Here is a 20,216-nt window from a genome sequence, read left to right on the forward strand (position 1 = left end):
TATTTAAATATTAATATATTAATATGTTTTATAATTTAAGATCTGGTTTTGAAAACACTATATCATTATAATCAATTAAATTATCTATTTACATAGTTCGTATTACTCCATTTCGTACATGTATAGATCAAATATATACATACTACTAACTTTATTATTAATATTAATATTAATATATATATATATATATATATATATATATATATATATATATATATATATATATATATATATATACACATACACATACTACCTATATACTCCCTCTGTCTCATTTTATGTGTCTTACTTTACTTTTTAGTTTGTCCCAAAATGTTGTCCGCTTTCTAAAATTGAACATCACCATCATTCTACTTTTTTCAAATTACCCTTCTAGCTTTTGCTTTCTTTATTGTTTTTATTTCCAAAAGTGAAAAAGTGAGGGGCATAATTGGAAAGTGCATAACCTTTACTTTTGATTCATTAAAAAGCGTGCAAAAAGTAAATGAGACATCCAATTCGGGACGGAGGGAGTAATTATTAATATATATATTAATATATGTATATCGCACGAATCATTTGGAGAGGCCAAACAACACAGTACGCTTTCCCTTTCCGGATCTGGCTTCTCTCCGATCACCGCGATTCTTTGAAATCGATCGGCTTCTCTACTCTATCGCTCTATATCCAGTCTCAATCCTCTAATGCTTTACTGCTATTAGGTATTTTCTTAGTCTGTAGTCCTATTTGTTTACTACCGGCTGCGATTCGTCGGATCGTTATCTATGCTTGAGGTCCAAAACTTTTTACATGTGCTTCAAGGTAAATATTCTCAAAATTATTCAATTTCATGTTCGTATTTAGTACACCACTCTTGATTTATGGAATCTGAGTTTTAGAGTAAACTACTTCCAGTATTTTCCTGTTTATCTTTTGACTTAGTACTTGTGAATTTCGTTTGAAAAATTTTCTATCTTTGCATGCAAATGGTTGACATTTTCAAATAAGTCTGAAAAAAGCTAAGTTTATTTCTCCCAACTGAAATTTATTTGTACCAGAATTTCCTCCTATTATCCTCTAACTGGAGCAGCATGAATTAAAAACTATTTAACTGTAAAAATAGTGCAATACATACCTCTGTCGTCTTCCTTAGCCTTTCGTTTAACTCCTATAACTGTTGATTTCGTCAATTTCCTCATTTGTGTAGTGTAGTTTGACTCCCTGGAGACTTAAATTTGCAGTCTTTGTAGTGTATCACCTTTCTTATGCCTTTGAGTAGTGTTGTAATAATCAAATACATCGTGCTTTATAGTTCTGTATTAGTTTTCATAGTCTTAAGAATTGGAAAGGTTTCTAATATGTAATGATAGCACACATTTTCCAAAGGCATAAGACACCCACATTTAGGACTGTCTCTAATTACTTACTTTTGTCTTTCATATTCTGTTTTTTTTTTTTTTTTTTTTTTTTTTTTTTTTTTGTAAGTAATTTATGTTCAATCTTATTTTTGTTGCAGGTTTAAATGTGAAAGACAGTGCAGATGTGATGAGCAAATACAATGTTAAAAGGAGGCTAATGTAGTTTGTAACCTGAGACTAATGTAGTTTCACATTGTTATAATCATTTTTTTCTCTTACTAAGTGCAAACCTTTGATTGAAAATAATACAATTTGATTTTTTCCTTTATAGAAGGATTTGATTTTTATAACTGGATGGCATTTGTTTTGAGCACGTGAAACCAATATGCTTGTTATTACTACTGGTTTGTCATTTTTGTTTTGAATATGAAGTCACTAATCAAATGTGAATAACCTACAGAGTTCTGTGATCAAGTACAGATTCAGTGTGCTCTCATTGGTAGCTAAGGAGGTTATCACTATTAGTGACTCATGGGTGCCAAGATGATGGTTTCAACCTTTTTTTTTTTTTGAATGCAGATGATGGTTTCAACCTAATTTCTGTAAGTTGAAATTTATTATTCCTGTTAAGTAATTGCGTAATATAATAACTACTATTAGGAAACCATCATTTTTGTTATTGGTGAATTTACTCTTAATAATTCAGTTGTTTACGACAGATTTTCATATGATAGTATAAATAAATTTTCGGATTCCTAAAAAGATTAAATATATACACTTCGTAATAGTCCCTATGTGATCATACATTTTGCACTATGTATATACAACTTTGCATATTGTGTGTTCATACTACTTATTCGTCCAATAGGCAGCTTCTCACAACCTCACAATCTTCTAGCAGTAGGATCTTTGAACTTAGATTCCTGCTTTGGGAATCAAGCAATTCTGGACAGTGAATTGCAAGATCTTTGAGTTTAGATCCCTGCTTTGGGAATCAAGCAATTCTGGACAGTGAATTGCAAGTAATGCACTCTCAATTTTTACCACAGGAAATGCATTAAGTAGATTGTCAACTTGTTCCTTTCTAGCAGCAATTTTAAATACCAATGATAAACCAAACCAAAGTCTTTTAACTCCAAAGGTATCTTCCAATTTTCCTAACTCAAGTTCATAGTCTGCATTAGTTCACTCTTAGTATTAAGATTCAAAGATTATTAAAAGTAGATTGTGAAATGATTTTTACCCTTGGATATAATCCTTTCAATTCTACTGTTGTCATACCAATTAGATCAATACATTCCCTTTCTCAAAGCAAGAATGGGGCATCCCCATTTACATCAACGACCCTCACTTTCAAACGATATCTCAAAATACCATCAGCCCAAATTCTGCTACACTTATCACATCAGTATAGGCCACCCTTAGGCACAAGCTTTTTATTGCACCATTTTGACTTGCAAGAGACATATGAGCAGTAAGGATCCCCTTCTATGTCAGCAATCTTAGCAGGCACCCAATAATCTCCACACTGTTAGCATATGAATAGAAGAAGTTATTAATATGCAATAGTATCAGATATTTGTCATTAGAGATATAAACATATTCTTTGTATCAGCTAAAAAAATAAAAGAGTCAAACAAATTCACTTCTACCTAGTTACCTCTTTCCACTCATATAGATCAGAGATGGTACATACAACCATTCTGCCACAGGTAAGATCTAGATTTATTAGACTATAAATCAGGCTTGAATATGAGTTGATACTCCTCAATGGAGTCTGCTCAGTACAAAGACTACATAGAGAAAATAAAAATAAAAACTTTAGTTCAAAGAATATGCCTGACAGTGGAATTGAATAATAAGATAGAATCATACCTTTCCCTGAAATTCTCAATTTCTGGTATAGTTCATTGAACAACAACTGGGTAGCATCATAAGATGAACACGTCCTTTTTTATTGCTCACACTGTCCTGTTCAAGTGCAAGATCTAAGTTACAATCTGTCCTAACCTTTTTGAGGGCAAGGCAAATTTTAAAACCTATCATAGGCTGCAAATCAGCAACGCTTAGTCTACTAATCTAGGAAAAATATGAACAGATAACATATTTATTTGTTAACAAATAATCTGGAAACATACCTTTATCTTCAGCTTTTTGTTTTCTCTTGGCACCTATAGTAATAGACTTCTCTAATTTCTTCATTCTACTTTCCAGTAGTGCATTTGAAAAACAAACAGTTTTTTGATGCAGAAATGATAAAGTACTGTTATAAGAATGCATGATATATATAGAGATTTGATAAAGGATTTACACCTCAAAAATCTATGTCCTTTCCATCAAAACACACCTACAATAACAAATAGGAATAAGGGTCAAATAGGCCATCGAACTGCACACGATAATGCAATTAGGCCACTGAACCTAAAAAACCAACAATTAGGTCCCTAAACTAACCAATTTCAAACAATTCTTCCCATTTATAGGTTTCCAACAAGTTAACAGGTCATCCTCCCAAATTAATTATTTAAAAAAAATAAAATTTAAAAATTAATTATTTAAATAATTAAAAAAAAAACAGAATTCAGCCGATCTGTTTTTTTTTTTTTTTTTTTTTAAAATTTTAATAATTAATTTTTAAATTTTATTTTTAAAAAAATAATTAATTTGGAGGATGACCTGTTGACTTGTTGGAAACCTTCAAATTGGAAGAATTGTTAGGAATTGATAAGTTTAGGGACTCAATTGTTGATTTTTTGGGTTCAGTGGCCTAATTGTATTATCATGTGCAGTTTGATGGCCTATTTGACCCTTATTCCTAACAAATAAAATCATACTGCCATATGCATTTAGCTGACCTGTTAATATTAATAAAACTCTAAGTAATATAGATTGATAGATAGATAGATTTTGATACCTCATTTGATTTTCATTTTCCCAGAAATCTTTTTTTTTTTACAGCCCCACTATGCAGCAACTAATTCTAGGCCTCAACACACACCTTAATCTTCTAGCAGTAATTTTAAATACCAATGATAGGTGTAAAATAGGTGTAAAATTACCTGGACTGAGGCACAGTCTTTGACTCTTTTCCAAAAAAGTAGAGGGGAGCCATTTTCAAGCAGAATAGATGGCAAAGAAAGAACAAACACGCAAAGCTTAATTCCCAAAATGGCTGGTTAGTAGCCATTATTTATAGAACAGAAGGCTGAAGAGTTCAAATCAAGTTTGGAGGAACGAAATATCCTCATCATTAAGCACCATGGCTTTTGTAAGTGTATACATTTCCCATCTCCTTGTGCGTCTACTCCTTCATCTCATCAGTATCCTCCTCCATAGAAACCAATAGAGTCTAATACAACAAATTAGATAAAGAAATAGAAAAGAAACCAAGTAAACATAGTCTTTAAGAATGTTTACATGCACATATGTGCCTATAAAGAAAGAAAATATTATTTTCTAAATATGAATGCATTGTTTGCAGGTTTGTAATGAAAACATTACCTCAGTGTTTCGGCCATCAAGTTCTGCAGATGTCCTTCCCTAAGATGAATAATGGAGCCAAGATGAACAATGGAGCCATTTTCAGGTTATATCAGATGGATGGCAAAGTCTAAGCAGTGAATAGCAAACACGCAGAGGGTTAGTGCAAAAGGCGGTTTAGAGAGGTTTATATAGAGGGCTAACATTGTATTCAAAATTTGAAAAATACCTTGGAAGCCTGAAGGCTACTGGAAACCTTTCAGTTTCCAAGAGCACAATTAATAGATGATTGTTTAGAAGCATTTAATAGTATATATACAGATGTAAAATATGTAGGTGTCTATCTGTAGTTATGCGCGTGTCTATCTGTATGTATGCAGGTGTATATATGTAGCTTATCATTAGAAGTCTTTCATTAATAGAACTGTATTTATTGTACTTGGTTGACATTGGAAAACAAACAGTCATCTGATCACATTCAATTCGACTCTAAAGTAGCTATATTATATACTCACATAAAACGACACAGTATAGTGTGAGCGGGAAAAATGTGTAGGAGAAAGTTCTTGCTTTATTATAATAAGAGATGTTAATCAACTACTATTAGAACTAATGTTATTATAAATAAACTAGTAATTCCACCCGTGCGTTGCACGGCAATATATGTAAAACATCTAATATAAATAAATTTCTTAAAAATATATATATACTTCTGCAAAACATATAGTATGTATTAAACATTATTGAATACTTCTTTATATACGACATTTGTAGTCGTATTTTTTTATTGTACATTTTCGTCTGAGATTAGTATTTTTAATCCGTTAGGATTACTAACTCTTGACAATGCTACGTACATTTGACCATGATTAAAAACCGGCCTCTTCAAAAACAAACCCACATTGGATAGTGTCTGGCCCTGGCTTTTATTTATTGTCATGGCATATGACAACATTAGCGGAAATTGCTTTCTTTGGAATTTAAAAGGCAATCTTGGATCCGAAGGTGTTAAGGACATCCTTGGAATTAAGACCTTCGTACCAGCACTTGATCCGGAGAGTATTTTAGCTTCTAAAACATGATCCGCTAACTTTGAAATAATCATCCTTGTACCATTGCACAACCCCAGTGAGTGATCAATATTTCTTAACAGCATCACTGGCGAGCCAACTTTGAGAGTCAATGAGTGATTTGGAACTCCCGAACATCGTAATCCATTTAAAAACTCCGGTGTGTGCAGGTCCGCCAGCATGTCAACATTAGAATCAGATTTGCATACGGAGTCACAACTGACATAGGTCCTTCCTTCAGCATTGTTATAGTCATTCATGTATTCGTTGACTGTATCTACAACATCCAAAGTCGGTGCAAGTATGGCACGATCTTTTAAGTACTCATTATCTCTGTGGCCATTGCGAAACAACGGGAAAGTGCTATCAACAATGGTAGCAATAGGATCCTCTCCACAACTGAGCAAAAATTGTTCAGGAATCTGTATCTCAGATTCTCCATCCATTGAATCACCAATGGTTCCATCACCTATATTAGCAATCCACTTGGCAAAATCAGCAATCTCTTGAACTTCACTATCCGATCTCAAAGATCTAAGCCTTAGGTTTTTTGTTAACCTAAAAACTTTACAGCTTCTCCAAAGATAGGATGAATTTATAGTTGCTCGCACAATATCTTGTCAGGTGCCCTTTGGAATGACTGGTAAAATTTGTCTGAAATCTCCACCTAACACCACTGTTTTTCCACCAAACGACATATCGAAGCTGTTATGATTTTTGACACGCATTATATCTCTCATAGTTCGGTCCAACGCTTCAAAACAGAATTTATGCATCATTGGAGCCTCATCCCAAATGACCAGCCTACTTTGCACGATCAATTGTGCTAAAGGACTGTTTTGGCTGATATTGCAGGTTGAATCTTCATTAACAGCGATCGGAATGGCAAACCTTGAATGTGCAGTCCTACCACCTGGTAATAGAAGGGAAGCTATGCCACTTGATGCAACATTCAGTACTATCTCTCCCTTTGACCTTATAGCAGAAGATAATGCTCTCCACAAGAATGTTTTACCCGTTCCACCATATCCATAAACAAAAAATAGTCCTCCAAGATTATTCTCAGCATCTTTCAAAACATTATCATATATTTTTCTTTGCTCTTCAGTTAGTTTATCCACTAAAGCATCATTCTCTTCCTTCATTGCAGTAGTATCATATGCCAATTCCTCCTGTATCAACCGATTGGTTGTTCTGCAGTGATTAACTAAATCGGGTATCGGCATCCCCTGAAAGTCTTTCAAACTTTTTCCCATAGCTGAAAGCATTATTTCAATCTCCGTAAGTGCAAAATTCTTCTTCTCATCTTCAGATATAATCCAATCTGTGACAATATTATTTACACTACGTTTAAAACTTTTATTGTAAAATAGAACTATAAGAGTAAGAATGGAATAATTTAATACCTGATTTTCCCAATTGTTCTCTAATCTTGAATTGTGCATCATCTGACAAATGAATCCACGCAGCCTCCCAAACCACCTCTGGTTTTGCTATTGAGTTAGTCATCAAGAGAGTGACAAATAATCTTCTAAGATTCACAGCTGTGGCCCAATGACTTGCTTCTTCTATAGCATAAACATACTCCCTGTCATCATCTACTAATCCTCTTGCACAACACGCATCCCTAAAAGAATCATATTGGACGCCATCCACTGTTTTTATATCTAAATAACTTGTCGGACCTTTGACCTTATTCAACAGATACCTTAAATAAAAGATTTCCCCTGATCCAGGAGGCACATAGAAAACTCTACCTATAGAGAATCCTCTTTTTCTGGGCTGCCATTTTCGAATATCTTTCTTCCAGACAAACTTTGTTGGCATTTCAGCATATGTCAACTTTCTTGCTTCTGGGAAGTTTTTATTTGCCTCGAACCATTCTAGGAACATGCTTTGCAAGATTGTTGGCCGACTGAGTATGTTATCAACGGGGTCATCATCTGCGAAAACAACACTTTGTTGGTTCGGCAAGTGAAAGCTTAATCTTTCCACTGATGGTGTCCTAAACTGTATATCAAAACCGAACAACCGCCACGATGCTTCACACGGAGATATGTACCTACAATCATAGTACATACTAATTTCATCCAGAACTTGGGCAACAACTTGATCATTGCTGGTTCTGTAAAACTCTGCTGTTACCCTGTCATGACCCTTGTTCACGTACTTGAATAGGTATTTGATTGAACGGGACTGATTACACCATTCGACATTAATATGAGCCCTATACTTTAACAACAAATGCCTATTGTGTGGTACCACGTACCTATTATCCAAGTCAATCCCATTGCGCGTCACAGACCGACCATTGTCTCTTCTCCGATATATAGGATAGCCATCCTCATCAAAAGTTGAGCAATTAACAAACTTTTTGGGAAAATGTTTAGTACATTTACCATTTGCCATACAGGGAGAACTCAATCTGGCTTTCCCACAAGGTCCATGCATCATAAACTCCTCAACTGCTCTGAAGTATTCTGCGTCAGCTTCTTGATCAGGCAGCTCAGCGGAAATAATGTTGTCCAAATTGTCAACAGTATGATATCCATTGACTTTATCAAGAAACAGCAGAATATGAGCATGCGGCAGACCTCTTTTTTGGAACTCTATGGTATATATAACTGGTAAAAAAAAAAAAAAACATTACGTTTGGCAAAAAACTTCTAACAATTATCTATAGGAACTGTTTTAAATATTGGCATTTAATTTACGTACCTCCCATCACTGGCCCAAATAACTTGTTCTTCCGACAATCTGAGATTACAGCATCCAATTTCATTTTGAATAATCTACATATTATGTCAGGACGATCTTCAGCTTTTAACTTTCGATCCTTCAAGAAGCGTTGTATCTCGGGCCATTTCGGGTTGCAGGTGAATGTGATAAACAGATCTGGATATCCAACCAATCTACATATAGCCATAGCGTCCTGATAATTTTGAATCATGTATCTAGCACCCCCTGTAAAACTTGAAGGCAATATTATCCTCTTTCCTTGAGTAGTGGGGTCAACTTCACCGCGTGTTAATGCATCATTCAAGCAATTATACGATTCACACCTCAAACTTTTTTGATGTGTCCTTATATAGATTAACCTTCCTGACTCAACCATTGTATAGGCATCTACCAAAAATTGTTGGAATAACCTCTTTGAATGCAATAAAGTAGATACCTCAGATAACCTTGTCTGTATACGGTATGCAAAATATTCTCGAGGACTTATCCTTTGACGGCCAGCACTTGTGTTTCCTTTTAATGTAGAGAAGGGAATGTCTTCCCTGTATCCGTCCTCACCATACGGAAAGAGTAAAGGGTATTGCATTGGGAGGTATGCTGGATTCAACTCACTAATTCGTTGCAACAGGCCGCTCTTGGTTTCGACCATAATGTCACGTTCTCCAATATTTGTATCAATGTCACCCACAATTAAGGCTGCAACTTCCGAAACCTGCGGCAAATTGTATGTTCTTGCATCCTTTGATCTCTTCCCAAGCAATTTAATTTTTACCTCGGCCAGCGGATTATTTTGCAGCTCAGATCGTGCCATGCGGAATGACTTGACTAAGACATTACTGGTATCCAAAACTTGTTGAATATCATTCACAATCTCAACATGGATGCCATTTTGGTCACCATTTTGCCTAGCATACGACCAAAAATATTAGAAGTTGCTAAAAAGTAATTTGGATACAAATATTGTAGAACTTATATATAGAAGTAAATAACAGGTACGTACCTCACAGCATTGATACGATTACTAAGTTCATTATTAGTATCATATATATACAACTGTGCAAAATGTGGTTTTCTCGCGTCCACCAGCAGGAGACTACCAATGTAATGGAAGTTCTGGCCATTGATCCGGAAAATGGGTGGACCACCGTTCTTGTTCACGCTCCGATCTATTTTACCACCCATGGAGGTGAAGCAAAACATGCTATTGTATGTTCTAATATTTTGTAGGAATTGCTTGCTTTTTTCTCCTTCTCCAAAAAACAAATTGTAAATTGCATTGGGTGGCCTCATGGTTGGTGGCAATTTGATCTTACCACTGTTGCAACACATTGAATATTTTGGCGTGCCGTAAACAACTGTTTTGTTGATCCGCTCTTCGTACCAAAATAGAGCTCCACAATGTTGACAGGTATTATTTGCATCCCCAAGATCTTTGTATTCAACTAAATGGATACATTAGTTAGTTAAATAATAATGTACAATTAAATAAATTTTTAATTCACACAAGCTATCAAATAATAAATTAATTACCATTAGCAATCTGTTGTATAGGTTGCTTTGCAATTCCCACCAATCCTTCAAAAATAAGAAAAAAAAAATTCATTTAAACAACTAACCACATACAATTGCCTCTTAAGATTTCAAAGCACATTTTTACAGATGTTTGTGGATATTGAACTTACCACAACTATATTCCTCTTGCACCGGAGTTATGCGATTAGTAGTGCAAACTTGCTCAAAATCCAGAAACAAATCGCGATTGACCTCATTATCTTGACTATGGTCTTTTCCATCATTCATGAATGAGCTCTTTATGCATTGTCTTGTACCTAATTTATTTAAAGAATAAGTAAGAGTCCTGTCACCTAAAAATAAACATTACAAAGTTAAAACGAACGGGAAAATACATACTGTTTGATATATCCTGTAGAGGTGACCGTCTGACATCCGACCTAGTCACTATACCTTTTATCACAAATTCAATATATATCGATTTGTCAATAATGATATTAGAGTTTTGATACGAAAACAATAACATTATGTATATGCATAAGATTAACTAACCGGTCAATGTAGGTGTTGTTGTACTTGATAAATAGGGAGATTTGCCGCCTAATACAAAATGTCTGGAGTTGCTATTAGCTTTTGTATACTCCATGTGACAACTACTCATACATATATTAAAATTATCCTGATTAACTGCAACAAAATAATTCGGAGGTTAAACAACATTTCTATATAGTGTATTATACCGAAGGATATACAGATATATAAATCCAAGAAGTGTAAAGCGTTTACCTGTTGTTAGACAACTTCTTGGTGTCGCATTTGAAGTACCTGGTTGTTGTGGTGTTAAGTTTGTGGCTAAATTTGTGACAGATTTTTTCACTATATGGTTGTGAGTGCTTATAACAGACGAATTCTCATCATTTTCTGCATTGAAAAGATTCAAGGGACATAATAAAGTATCTCTTATTATAAAAGATACCTGTCAATGTTGGACAATATATAAAGTCTAAAAATGATATAACTTAAGTACAGAAATAACAACAAATTGAACATAATGTGCATATATATTTAAAAGAGACCATCATGGACCAATGGTTCACACAATATTGTGGACCACTAAATATCATAAATAATGTTTGCATACCTTCACTTCTACCTATTTCAGACCAAGCCCATTTCTATCCAGCATTTAAAAGCTCATTTCTACCCTCAAAGATCAGACCCAAATCTATGTACCTAAAATGCAAAGCCCAAACCCGACCCACTGATTGTTTTCATACCTTCACTTCCAAATAGGGGGTTTCTTGCGGTGTGTCATTTCTTGAACCCTCACCTCCCAATCCCTCTTACAGCTAACAGCGATAGAACACTCCCTAACTTTATCTCTCACACTCTTCAAACAAAACCATCCCCAATCCGATATTTCAGGCCATTCGATTGTCTAACACACTTTAATTCGTAGAAGATCTCAACGCTAATGCAAGGTGTTCATCTCACCTAACAGTAGATTAAGGCTCACTGATGAAACCGTATTTATAGATCGGCGGTGTTTTTGTAAGAGGATCTATGCTAGTATTCTCCGATCTTCATTTTTAGACTGGGATGGGGGTTTTTGACGGTTCGAACGATGATCGATGATCCAGATCTTCACGGCATACCCTATTACACTACAATCCGATCTTTGGTAAGTTTGTTAACAGCTAAAATTATTTCGTATTTGATTAGTTAGAGATTAAAGCTTATTTTGTTTCTTAATTGTAGATATATAATACTGTAATCACCGTACGGTGTTCATGCCCTTTGCCGAAAATTACAGTAAAGTTTTGCGCAATCCAATGGAAGATAAGTGTTTTTGAAGTTTATTTTTTTCTGGTATTTTTAATCTTAGTATATACCGTACATTTTATATTTATTATATTTTTGTTTGTTTTTTATTATAGTCAAAGATCATACAATATTTGCTCTAAAGTATTCGTTCTAGAACATATACTAACCAAATCTGCAAAATGGAATTGCAGATTTGCAGGTTTTGGATATATCTACCCTACAAAGGTTTGAAGCTAAGCATTCATGACTCTGTAATAGTAGGTAAAAAGCTATAATATTGTGCAATTAACTGAAACAGGCAGCTAGAGTATAAAAAGTAGTTTGAATATGTGTTTATGTTACCTTTACTGTCGATCATGTGCTTCCTTTTGCTTCCTATTATTGTAGAAGTTGTGATTTTCCTCATGTTTGAGCTGATATTGTGTATGTTCCAGTCTGTTTTTGTTATTGGATTTGTATTTCAAATACTTGGATTAAAATAGGTGATGGTTTTATTTGGTTCTGTGCATTTAAGATTTCACTTTAATAGGAATGATTAAAAGCATTGATATGACTCTTCATTTTTTATTGGAAAACAACAATTTAAAGTAGTTTTTAATAAATTTAATATACATGTTCCCCTGGTTCATGGGTTATTTTGTATTTTCAATATTCATTGTGACTAACCAAATTTTGAAGTGTCTGGCAAATGATGAATTTACAATTCTGATGCCACTACAGATGTATTAGAACTTAGTGGATCAAAGAGGATAAACTGAACATGACTATTTGTTTAATCCATTGTAGCTTCATTTAATCTCTGCCAATGTTGTAACAACTTAGTGGATTGGTATAGGGGTAATATTTAAATGGCTACTTTTGTAATCTATTGCCATTTTTTTGGACAAAGTCTGGTGTAAATGTTTTTTGTTTATTCTATTTTCTGACAACTACTATATTATTATGTTTTGACAATTGATGAAGCTACATTTGTCATTCCATTAGTTTACAGATTTGGTTAATTGGTTGAAGAGAATGACATGAACATGATTGGTGATTCTGATTTGAACTATTAGTAGTTGTTTGTCATCCCATTAGTTTTTGTATTCAAAGTTTTTAGTACAGATATTTTTTCAATATTAGGCATGATATAGACTGTATTGGCCCAAATTAGAGTCCTACATTCGCTACTTTAATTACAAATAGGCCTTATATGTAATTTTGTAATTTGAAAGGAGTATTTTTTTTTTTTTTTTGTAATGATCTACATATGTGTGTTACTACATTAATACATCCATGTTTATTAATTTTGAAGCAACAGTTAATTGAAGTTACAATATTATAACCATATTGTTTTTCCACGAATTTCCATCTAATTTGTATATTTTATATATTACATTTTGAAATGTAGTTATAATAAGGTTAATGAAATTATACTTAACACATCTACTTTTAAATTTAATGTCTGGCATATGACTACTCATTTGTTTTGGATAACTAAATTGTAGACATTTCCCTGCCTATAATTTTGTATCCACAGTTGCTTAAAGTAAATGGGTTAAAACCATATCGTTTCTTCATCAATTTCCATTGCTGTATGATATATGTGGAACTTCAAGCATCTAAATTGTGAATGCAGTTAAAATTACTACATTTTGAAACTGACTAAGTAAAAAAATGCAGTCCTTCTGTTATAATTTAATTCATAGCATCTAAATTGTGAGTAAAATTTTTGAAGTGTTTTATTATATATGTGGCATGTTACTGTGTCAACAAACTGTCATAAGTCTTTTATTTCAATTTGCCAATGATGATCTTTAAAGTGTGCAATAACTTCAAGTTCTGGATTGAAAATTTGTTTACATTTAAAATAGACCAAAATTCCTTTATCACTAATTGTGTTTTATGTTGGACTTGTATCAACAATCTTTATTTAAAGATCATCATATAATAGTAATGCAGTTAAAATTACTACATTTTGAAACTGACTAAGTAAAAAAATGCAGTCCTTTAGGTTGCCAATGATGATCTTTAAAGTGTGTAATAACTTCAAGTTCTGGATTGAAAATTTGTTTACATTTAAAACAGACCAAAATTCCTTTATCACTAATTGTGTTTTATGTTGGACTTGTATCAACAATCTTTATTTAAAGATATAAATATAGTAGTAATTTATTGTAAATGTCAATACTGATTGTTAAAGCACAATTTATGACATACATATACTCATGGTAAAATATTATTATTATAACTTTTAGAACCACACAATCAGTAGTTTGAGAACTGTACATTACATAGTCATATTGAGATTAAACACTTAGTAATTGTCCAAATAAGCTAGATGGCCAAAACTGAAAACAGTATGCATTTTTGTGGTTTTTCACTTGAATGTTTTTGCACCATAAAGTGACTGGTTGGGTCCTTGTGTTTTCATGCTTGGTGACTTGTGTTTTCTTCCTTGCGCTTGCTTGTTATTTGTCCTGCCTACATTTACTTCTGGTTACTTCCTTGTATTCAAGCATAAATTGTGATGGCCAAAACTGAAAACAGTATGCATTTTTGTGGTTTTTCATTTGAATGTTTTTGCACCATAAAGTGACTGGTTGGGTCCTTGTGTTTTCATGCTTGGTGACTTGTGTTTTCTTCCTTGCGCTTGCTTGTTATTTGTCCTGCCTACATTTACTTCTGGTTGCTTCCTTGTATTTGCGTTTTTGTTGTCCTGCATACAGTTGCATATATATATATATATATATATAACAGTAAAGGGTAATAAACAGACAATTATCAGTGTCCACTGATATCAGGGTATAGGTAAATATAACAGTTGCAAACAGTCCAAACATAGATTCAAATTAAAAGTAAATTGTTCAGGGCACACTGGTGCAATTAAACAGGCCAAATGTTTGTCTTGAAAATAGGAACAACCACATAAATGTGGTAACAGTTTGTCATTTAAAGGATCTCTTAAATCTTCTCTTGCTTAACAGCAACTGTTTTCCCCTTCTTGCAAGAGGAGGAGAATTGGTCCATAAGAGATCGCTTAACACCATCAGGCTCTATAGTTTCATGGTCTAGGCTTTGAGACTGCTGCATAGGTAATGGGCTGTTGACCTCATTGCCTCCATTTGAAGCTTCCTATATATTAAAATAAGCTTAACTGTAAAATATGTCAAACGTAAGTTAAGAAATGAGATTAGTTATTTGACTTTAGTATAATAGAAAACAAAACCTGATCAGACTCATCTTCTTCCTCTTCGTCCTCATCTATCATTCTTGATATCAAGTCCTTGTCTTGTTCTTCAATGAGTTTAGAACAATATGCTGACACCAAGGCTTCATCCCTTAGAACTTTCATAACAGTGTATGCTGCATTAGATCCCTTCATGTACTCCAATTTTAATGATATCTTGAATATCATTCTCATTCCGACTAATGATTCCAACTCTTTTGGGATGTCAGCCACCTAACATTAAGAAAATAGAATAGTAAAAAAGAAACTCAAAAAAGGTCTATATGGATGTGTCATATAAGCGACAATTTTTTACCTTATTATACTTTGTGTACAAACTGTGTGCCGGGATACCAACCAAGTCAGAACACTCCCTATCCCATAATAGGAAAGGAGCGTCTCCAAGACCTTTATCTAGGACAATCACTCTTACACGATACCTGGCCATACCCTGTTTGTATTTCTTATCACAACTTGTACATTCAAGATCAGTCCCATCATTAAAAAGTTTCCTGTTACATCCCGGGGACATGCAAGATATGTACATCCATCCAAAAGAACCTTCAATTGCAATAATTTCAGCAGGTACATAGAATTCACCATTCTGCAATTGTATATAGATTCCTTTGTTAGTATTTCTTATGTAATGTAATCTATGTTATTAAATGTATACAGACTACATTGATTACATATAGGGACTAACCTTTGTCTTTTTCAATAGCTCTGTTACTGTAGTTACAGTCAAGGCACCACTTGTAAAATCATCAATGCATGTGGATTGGGACAGCACTGTCGCAGTACTGATACTTCGCAAAGGACTGGTTGCAGCATTTAACCTACAGGTGAACACAAATTTTTATTAATGTGTAGTACAATAGTTGATAAAATGTATAATTTAGGAAAAAAATCCAGGCACTTACTGAGACCTAAAATCAGCAAATTCTTGGAAAGATGCATTGAAATGGAGTTGGGTAGCATCATAGCAGCTAGTTATTCTGACTTCACCTAATTTTGCATGTTAGATGGCAATGAACTATGGAAATATATAAATAAATGAAAGAATAATACTGTATATTAACTTACCATTGACCACCTTTGCCCGACATAGCTGAAGAACCAGAATTAATGGTTCTTTAAGACCTGAATCATAGTATGGTAGCATGGCACCAACATGACTGTCCCACACAGTGCATTGCAAGAAATTACCCCTATAGCAAAGTGTGTTAGACAAAATATAATGTCTGGAAATATAGGAACATATTTTTTAAAGTGAAACTTACTCATTATCAGCCATTTTGAAGTCTAGGAGTTTGGCTGGTCTACCCCCTATTATTTTGTCTACAGGAGCATGGATCTCTACAACTCTGCCTATTAAATCTATTTCATCACAAAATAGAAGAATAAAACTTTTTGAAATAAAAACAGCTTAGACAGTATACAACATGAGCAGAAATCAAAAAGTCTTGAAGTAGAAACATCTTACACAGTAGAAAAAAAGAGCAAAATTAAAAACAGCTTACTTACCAAACAGCACCTTGTCATTCACTTGAGTAGGGTCTTTCAAAGAGTCAAAACTTTTAAGCTGGAACATCTTAGTAGGGAAACCTTTGGATTTTATGGCCTTTACCTGAGTCTTAGAGTTTAGTCTGATCATATATTTGTGCTCACAAGTTTTATACATATAATAATGGGTGAAAACAACAAAATTTTTGACTGAATACAGCTTCCCTTCTTGGAAAACATTGTTGTATTTTTTGACATCATTACTTTGGAGGTTCAAATGGATGAAAGAGCCCTGCAACATTAGCATAAGAATAGCCTTAAACAGTGTAGATAAAAAATCTGTATAGACTCTAGATTTTGCATAAGAAAATCCATTATTGCTAGAGACATGTAAATAAAATGTGGTATATCTATCTACAGTGAACAGAAGAATACAATATCAAAAAGGGAAGATCATACCTCTGCATCACAAAACAAAAGTTCTTGACTCTTAATCTCTGTAGAGCCTTTTTCATAGATTTCGTAACATCGCACACATTTTACCCTGATTGCTTTTTCCCTATCAAGAGGACCAATATCCTTCACAGCTACATACATTGACATGGTTATCTTGCAAATAATTTGTTTCTTTTTCGCTGGTTCACAGGTGATACGAACTGAAGCAAATGTGGAGTAGGTAGTGGAGGTCTCCATAGTGATCTGTTTATATAGAATGGAGAACTGCAATTCAAAATCTATGATGTGTCTAGGAACTATGAATGTATGCGGGCGTCCTTACAGTTTCCAAAGGCATGGGGATCAGACATTAGATCATTGAGCTTCTTTATTATAATTGTATTTATATTGACTTTATCTAGATTGGAGATGTATATTTTCGAAGTAGTGTTTAATCTAAACACTCTCCTTAGAAGTCTGTAATTAATAGAATTCTATTTAAATTTAAAATTGCTTTATTGTGGTTGATATTAACAAAAAAGTAGGCGGCATAATTAATGATCACGCGTTAAGCATTAGTTAACAGCATTTAGTTTCGACATTAATCTCTTATATACAAAGTGACGTCGTTTGCTTTGAGCGGGAATTCTTTTTGATAGAAAGTTGTTGCTTTATTATAATAAGAGATTATGATCAAAGAATTATTGGACTGGCAGAAATCAACAAAATAAAACGAATTTAATAAGTAAAACAACCTAAAAATAAACAATATTAATAGAAATTACTTATAGCAATAATAAATAAAAATAGCTATAAATTAATCAATTATTGCAAATTAACTATAAAAAGTTTATTTAAAATAACACTAAAAATAATGTTTATCAACATTCAACAAGAAAAGAAGGTGGGGAATCGAACCACCCTCGCAAGCTGACTGAGAAACGGCCTCCCTAGCAATAATGTGGGGAAACCTGGAAAATGATTTTTAGAAATCATTTTTTGGGTTTCCAGTGTTTGGATGTGCTTGAGAAGTCAAGTCATTTTTTTAGAAAGTCATTTTCCAACTTTTACACCAACACCCCACCACCACCACCTCACTACTACCATCACCAACGCCGCCGCCACCCCCACCACGACCATACCACCGCAACCACCAGCACTTCAACCACCGCCACCACATCACCACCAGCATTGTCATACCACCACCAGTTATTATTATTATTATTATTATTATTATTATTATTATTATTATTATTATTATTATTATTATTATTTCATATTTCCTATGTGTGTGTGTGTGTATATATATATATATATATATATATATATATATATATATATATATATATATATATATCTACTATACTAATAAGAGCCCAAGAGATTTAGGCCTATAATGGGTAGAAAAAATGGCGGTCACAGATTTTAATCAAATGAATGGCTCAGATTGATTAAAAGATTGATAAGATTTAAATTTTACATTAAAATTTCCTAAAATACCCACACACCATTACTAATTCCGTTAAAATTTTAAGAATTGCCGCTAGTTTACCATTAACTTATTCATTGATTTCAATAAAAAAAAAAGTCTTAGGTTCGAACCTCATCCCAAACAAAGTTGGCATAATTAGTACTCTATTTTACTCTTATTAAATTATATAAATAATAATTTAGTAGCTACAACAAAAAATTATAGATATGCATTTCTTTAATTTAGAATTATGTGTCCACAATGCTTTTATTCAAAAAAAATATATTCATTATCAATAAAGTAAATAAGAGAAATAATTTTATTAGTTATATTGTCTTTATTTTTCTACAATATAAAAATTCTTTATATTCAAATTTATTAATTGATTATATTCGCTACATTGTCATTATAATGTCTTATTTCAGTGAAAAAAATTATTCATTATCAACAAATTAATTAAGAGAAATATTTTCATTAGTTATATTGTCCTTATTTTTCTCAAATGTAAAATTTTTTACATTCAAATTCATCAATTGATTATATTCACTACATTGTCTATTATCTTTTTTGTGCACTATTTTTCTAATTAAATATCAAAGTTATAATACAAAATAATGCTATATATTTATTTACCAAGTATTTTATTAATACCATGAAAAAATTAAAAAAAAAATATAATTAATAAAGCCAACCATATTAACTACTTTGAGAGATTTTGTGACAAAGAGAGTATTCAAATCACACAACAAATTGAAGTGAGAACTACCTTATAATGTCCTTGTTTGACAATCAGCAGTTAGCGGTTAGCGTTAGCGGATTATATTAGCGGATTTGACCAACGAATTTATTTAATTATTAACATTGGGTAGAAAAAATGACCCCCAAATTATTAAATCAAATGAATGGTTCAGATTGTTCAGGTTTTAATTTTTTTCTTTTAAGTTTTTCTAATTTATCCTTAATTATATGATTATCCATTTAACTTTTCCGTTAAATACCGTTAATTCACCGTTAGTCTAATTCTAATATTAAAGTCTAATATAGAATTATAACTACACCATCAATCTAATTCTAATATTAAAGTCTTAATAAAACTTAACCACAAATCATAATGTAGAAATCTCCTCAAACAATATTAGTATATATTTAATATTTTATGCCCTAATTTTTATTTGTTCTCCCTTATGTCCCGTATTTGGTTTCAACCATACCTATACAATTATTTTATTGACAATTATAATCAATCTTGACTATATTAATTATCTTGCATTTGTAAACTTAGAACTACCTATTTAACCCGCACGGGCTTAGCTCAATGGTTAATTTAGCGGGCAGTATTTGGGAGAAGAGACCAAGGTTTGAACCTCGGCGGCGACAGTGCGGGAATTATGTCCAAAGTGGGCAGATTGCTTGTGCGCACCGACATTTGGTCCTGTCTGCTAAATCATTGAGTCACCGTGATTTACAACTTCCCACAATGCTCTGTCGGGTCGGAGTGTGGGGACCCTTGGGGTTGGGAACTCAACCTTTGGGAGAAGAATTACCTATTTAAATACGCAAATTCAACCTTCGAAAATAGTACAATCAATTGAATAAATCCCCACCAGAACATATTAACAATTTCAAATAATCTTGCC

General features: G+C 33.1%; 2 protein-coding genes and 1 long non-coding RNA gene across 4 annotated transcripts; 1 reads left to right on the plus strand and 2 right to left on the minus strand.

Moving 5' to 3' along the window:
• The first annotated feature begins 558 nt into the window (after nt 1-558).
• Nucleotides 559-5,236, plus strand: LOC109192118. Of its 2 annotated transcripts, XR_002056058.1 has the most exons (4): nt 559-801; nt 1,496-1,579; nt 1,798-1,939; nt 4,819-5,236. It is a non-coding gene; the product is annotated as an uncharacterized LOC109192118 (long non-coding RNA). The 2 variants fall into 2 exon arrangements; XR_002056057.1 differs by having other exon boundaries at nt 1,496-1,939.
• A 450-nt stretch (nt 5,237-5,686) lies between these two features.
• Nucleotides 5,687-10,426, minus strand: LOC109192137. The gene is made up of 8 exons (XM_019342729.1): nt 10,309-10,426; nt 10,157-10,201; nt 9,627-9,792; nt 8,606-9,531; nt 7,294-8,511; nt 6,560-7,211; nt 5,851-6,445; nt 5,687-5,740 (listed from the first exon to the last, which is right to left on the minus strand). Exons 1-8 carry the CDS (start codon nt 10,424-10,426, stop codon nt 5,687-5,689), a joined length of 3,774 nt encoding a protein of 1,257 aa, XP_019198274.1.
• Nucleotides 10,427-15,599: 5,173 nt separating this feature from the next.
• Nucleotides 15,600-17,366, minus strand: LOC109192138. The gene is made up of 8 exons (XM_019342730.1): nt 17,133-17,366; nt 16,892-16,965; nt 16,695-16,816; nt 16,451-16,547; nt 16,254-16,378; nt 16,091-16,175; nt 15,874-16,006; nt 15,600-15,731 (listed from the first exon to the last, which is right to left on the minus strand). The coding sequence occupies exons 1-8, from the start codon at nt 17,364-17,366 to the stop codon at nt 15,600-15,602; spliced, it is 1,002 nt and encodes a 333-aa protein (XP_019198275.1).
• Nucleotides 17,367-20,216: the final 2,850 nt, after the last annotated feature.

Source organism: Ipomoea nil, unplaced genomic scaffold (genome assembly GCF_001879475.1).
Source record: "Ipomoea nil cultivar Tokyo-kokei standard unplaced genomic scaffold, Asagao_1.1 scaffold1769, whole genome shotgun sequence".
In the NCBI taxonomy this organism is placed as follows: Eukaryota; Viridiplantae; Streptophyta; class Magnoliopsida; order Solanales; family Convolvulaceae; genus Ipomoea; species Ipomoea nil.

Coding starts and splice junctions, on each gene's coding strand:
- LOC109192137 (XM_019342729.1), bottom strand. CDS start 10,426: ATGAATGATGGAAAAGACCATAGTCAAGATAATGAGGTCAATCGCGAT. Junction 9,532..9,626: donor AATCGTATCAATGCTGTGAG/GTACGTACCTGT, acceptor GTCGTATGCTAG/GCAAAATGGTGACCAAAATG. Junction 6,446..6,559: donor TTTGGTGGAAAAACAGTGGT/GTTAGGTGGAGA, acceptor TAAAGTTTTTAG/GTTAACAAAAAACCTAAGGC.
- LOC109192138 (XM_019342730.1), bottom strand. CDS start 17,366: ATGGAGACCTCCACTACCTACTCCACATTTGCTTCAGTTCGTATCACC. Junction 16,548..16,694: donor GAATGACAAGGTGCTGTTTG/GTAAGTAAGCTG, acceptor GTGATGAAATAG/ATTTAATAGGCAGAGTTGTA. Junction 16,379..16,450: donor TTCAAAATGGCTGATAATGA/GTAAGTTTCACT, acceptor ACTTTGCTATAG/GGGTAATTTCTTGCAATGCA.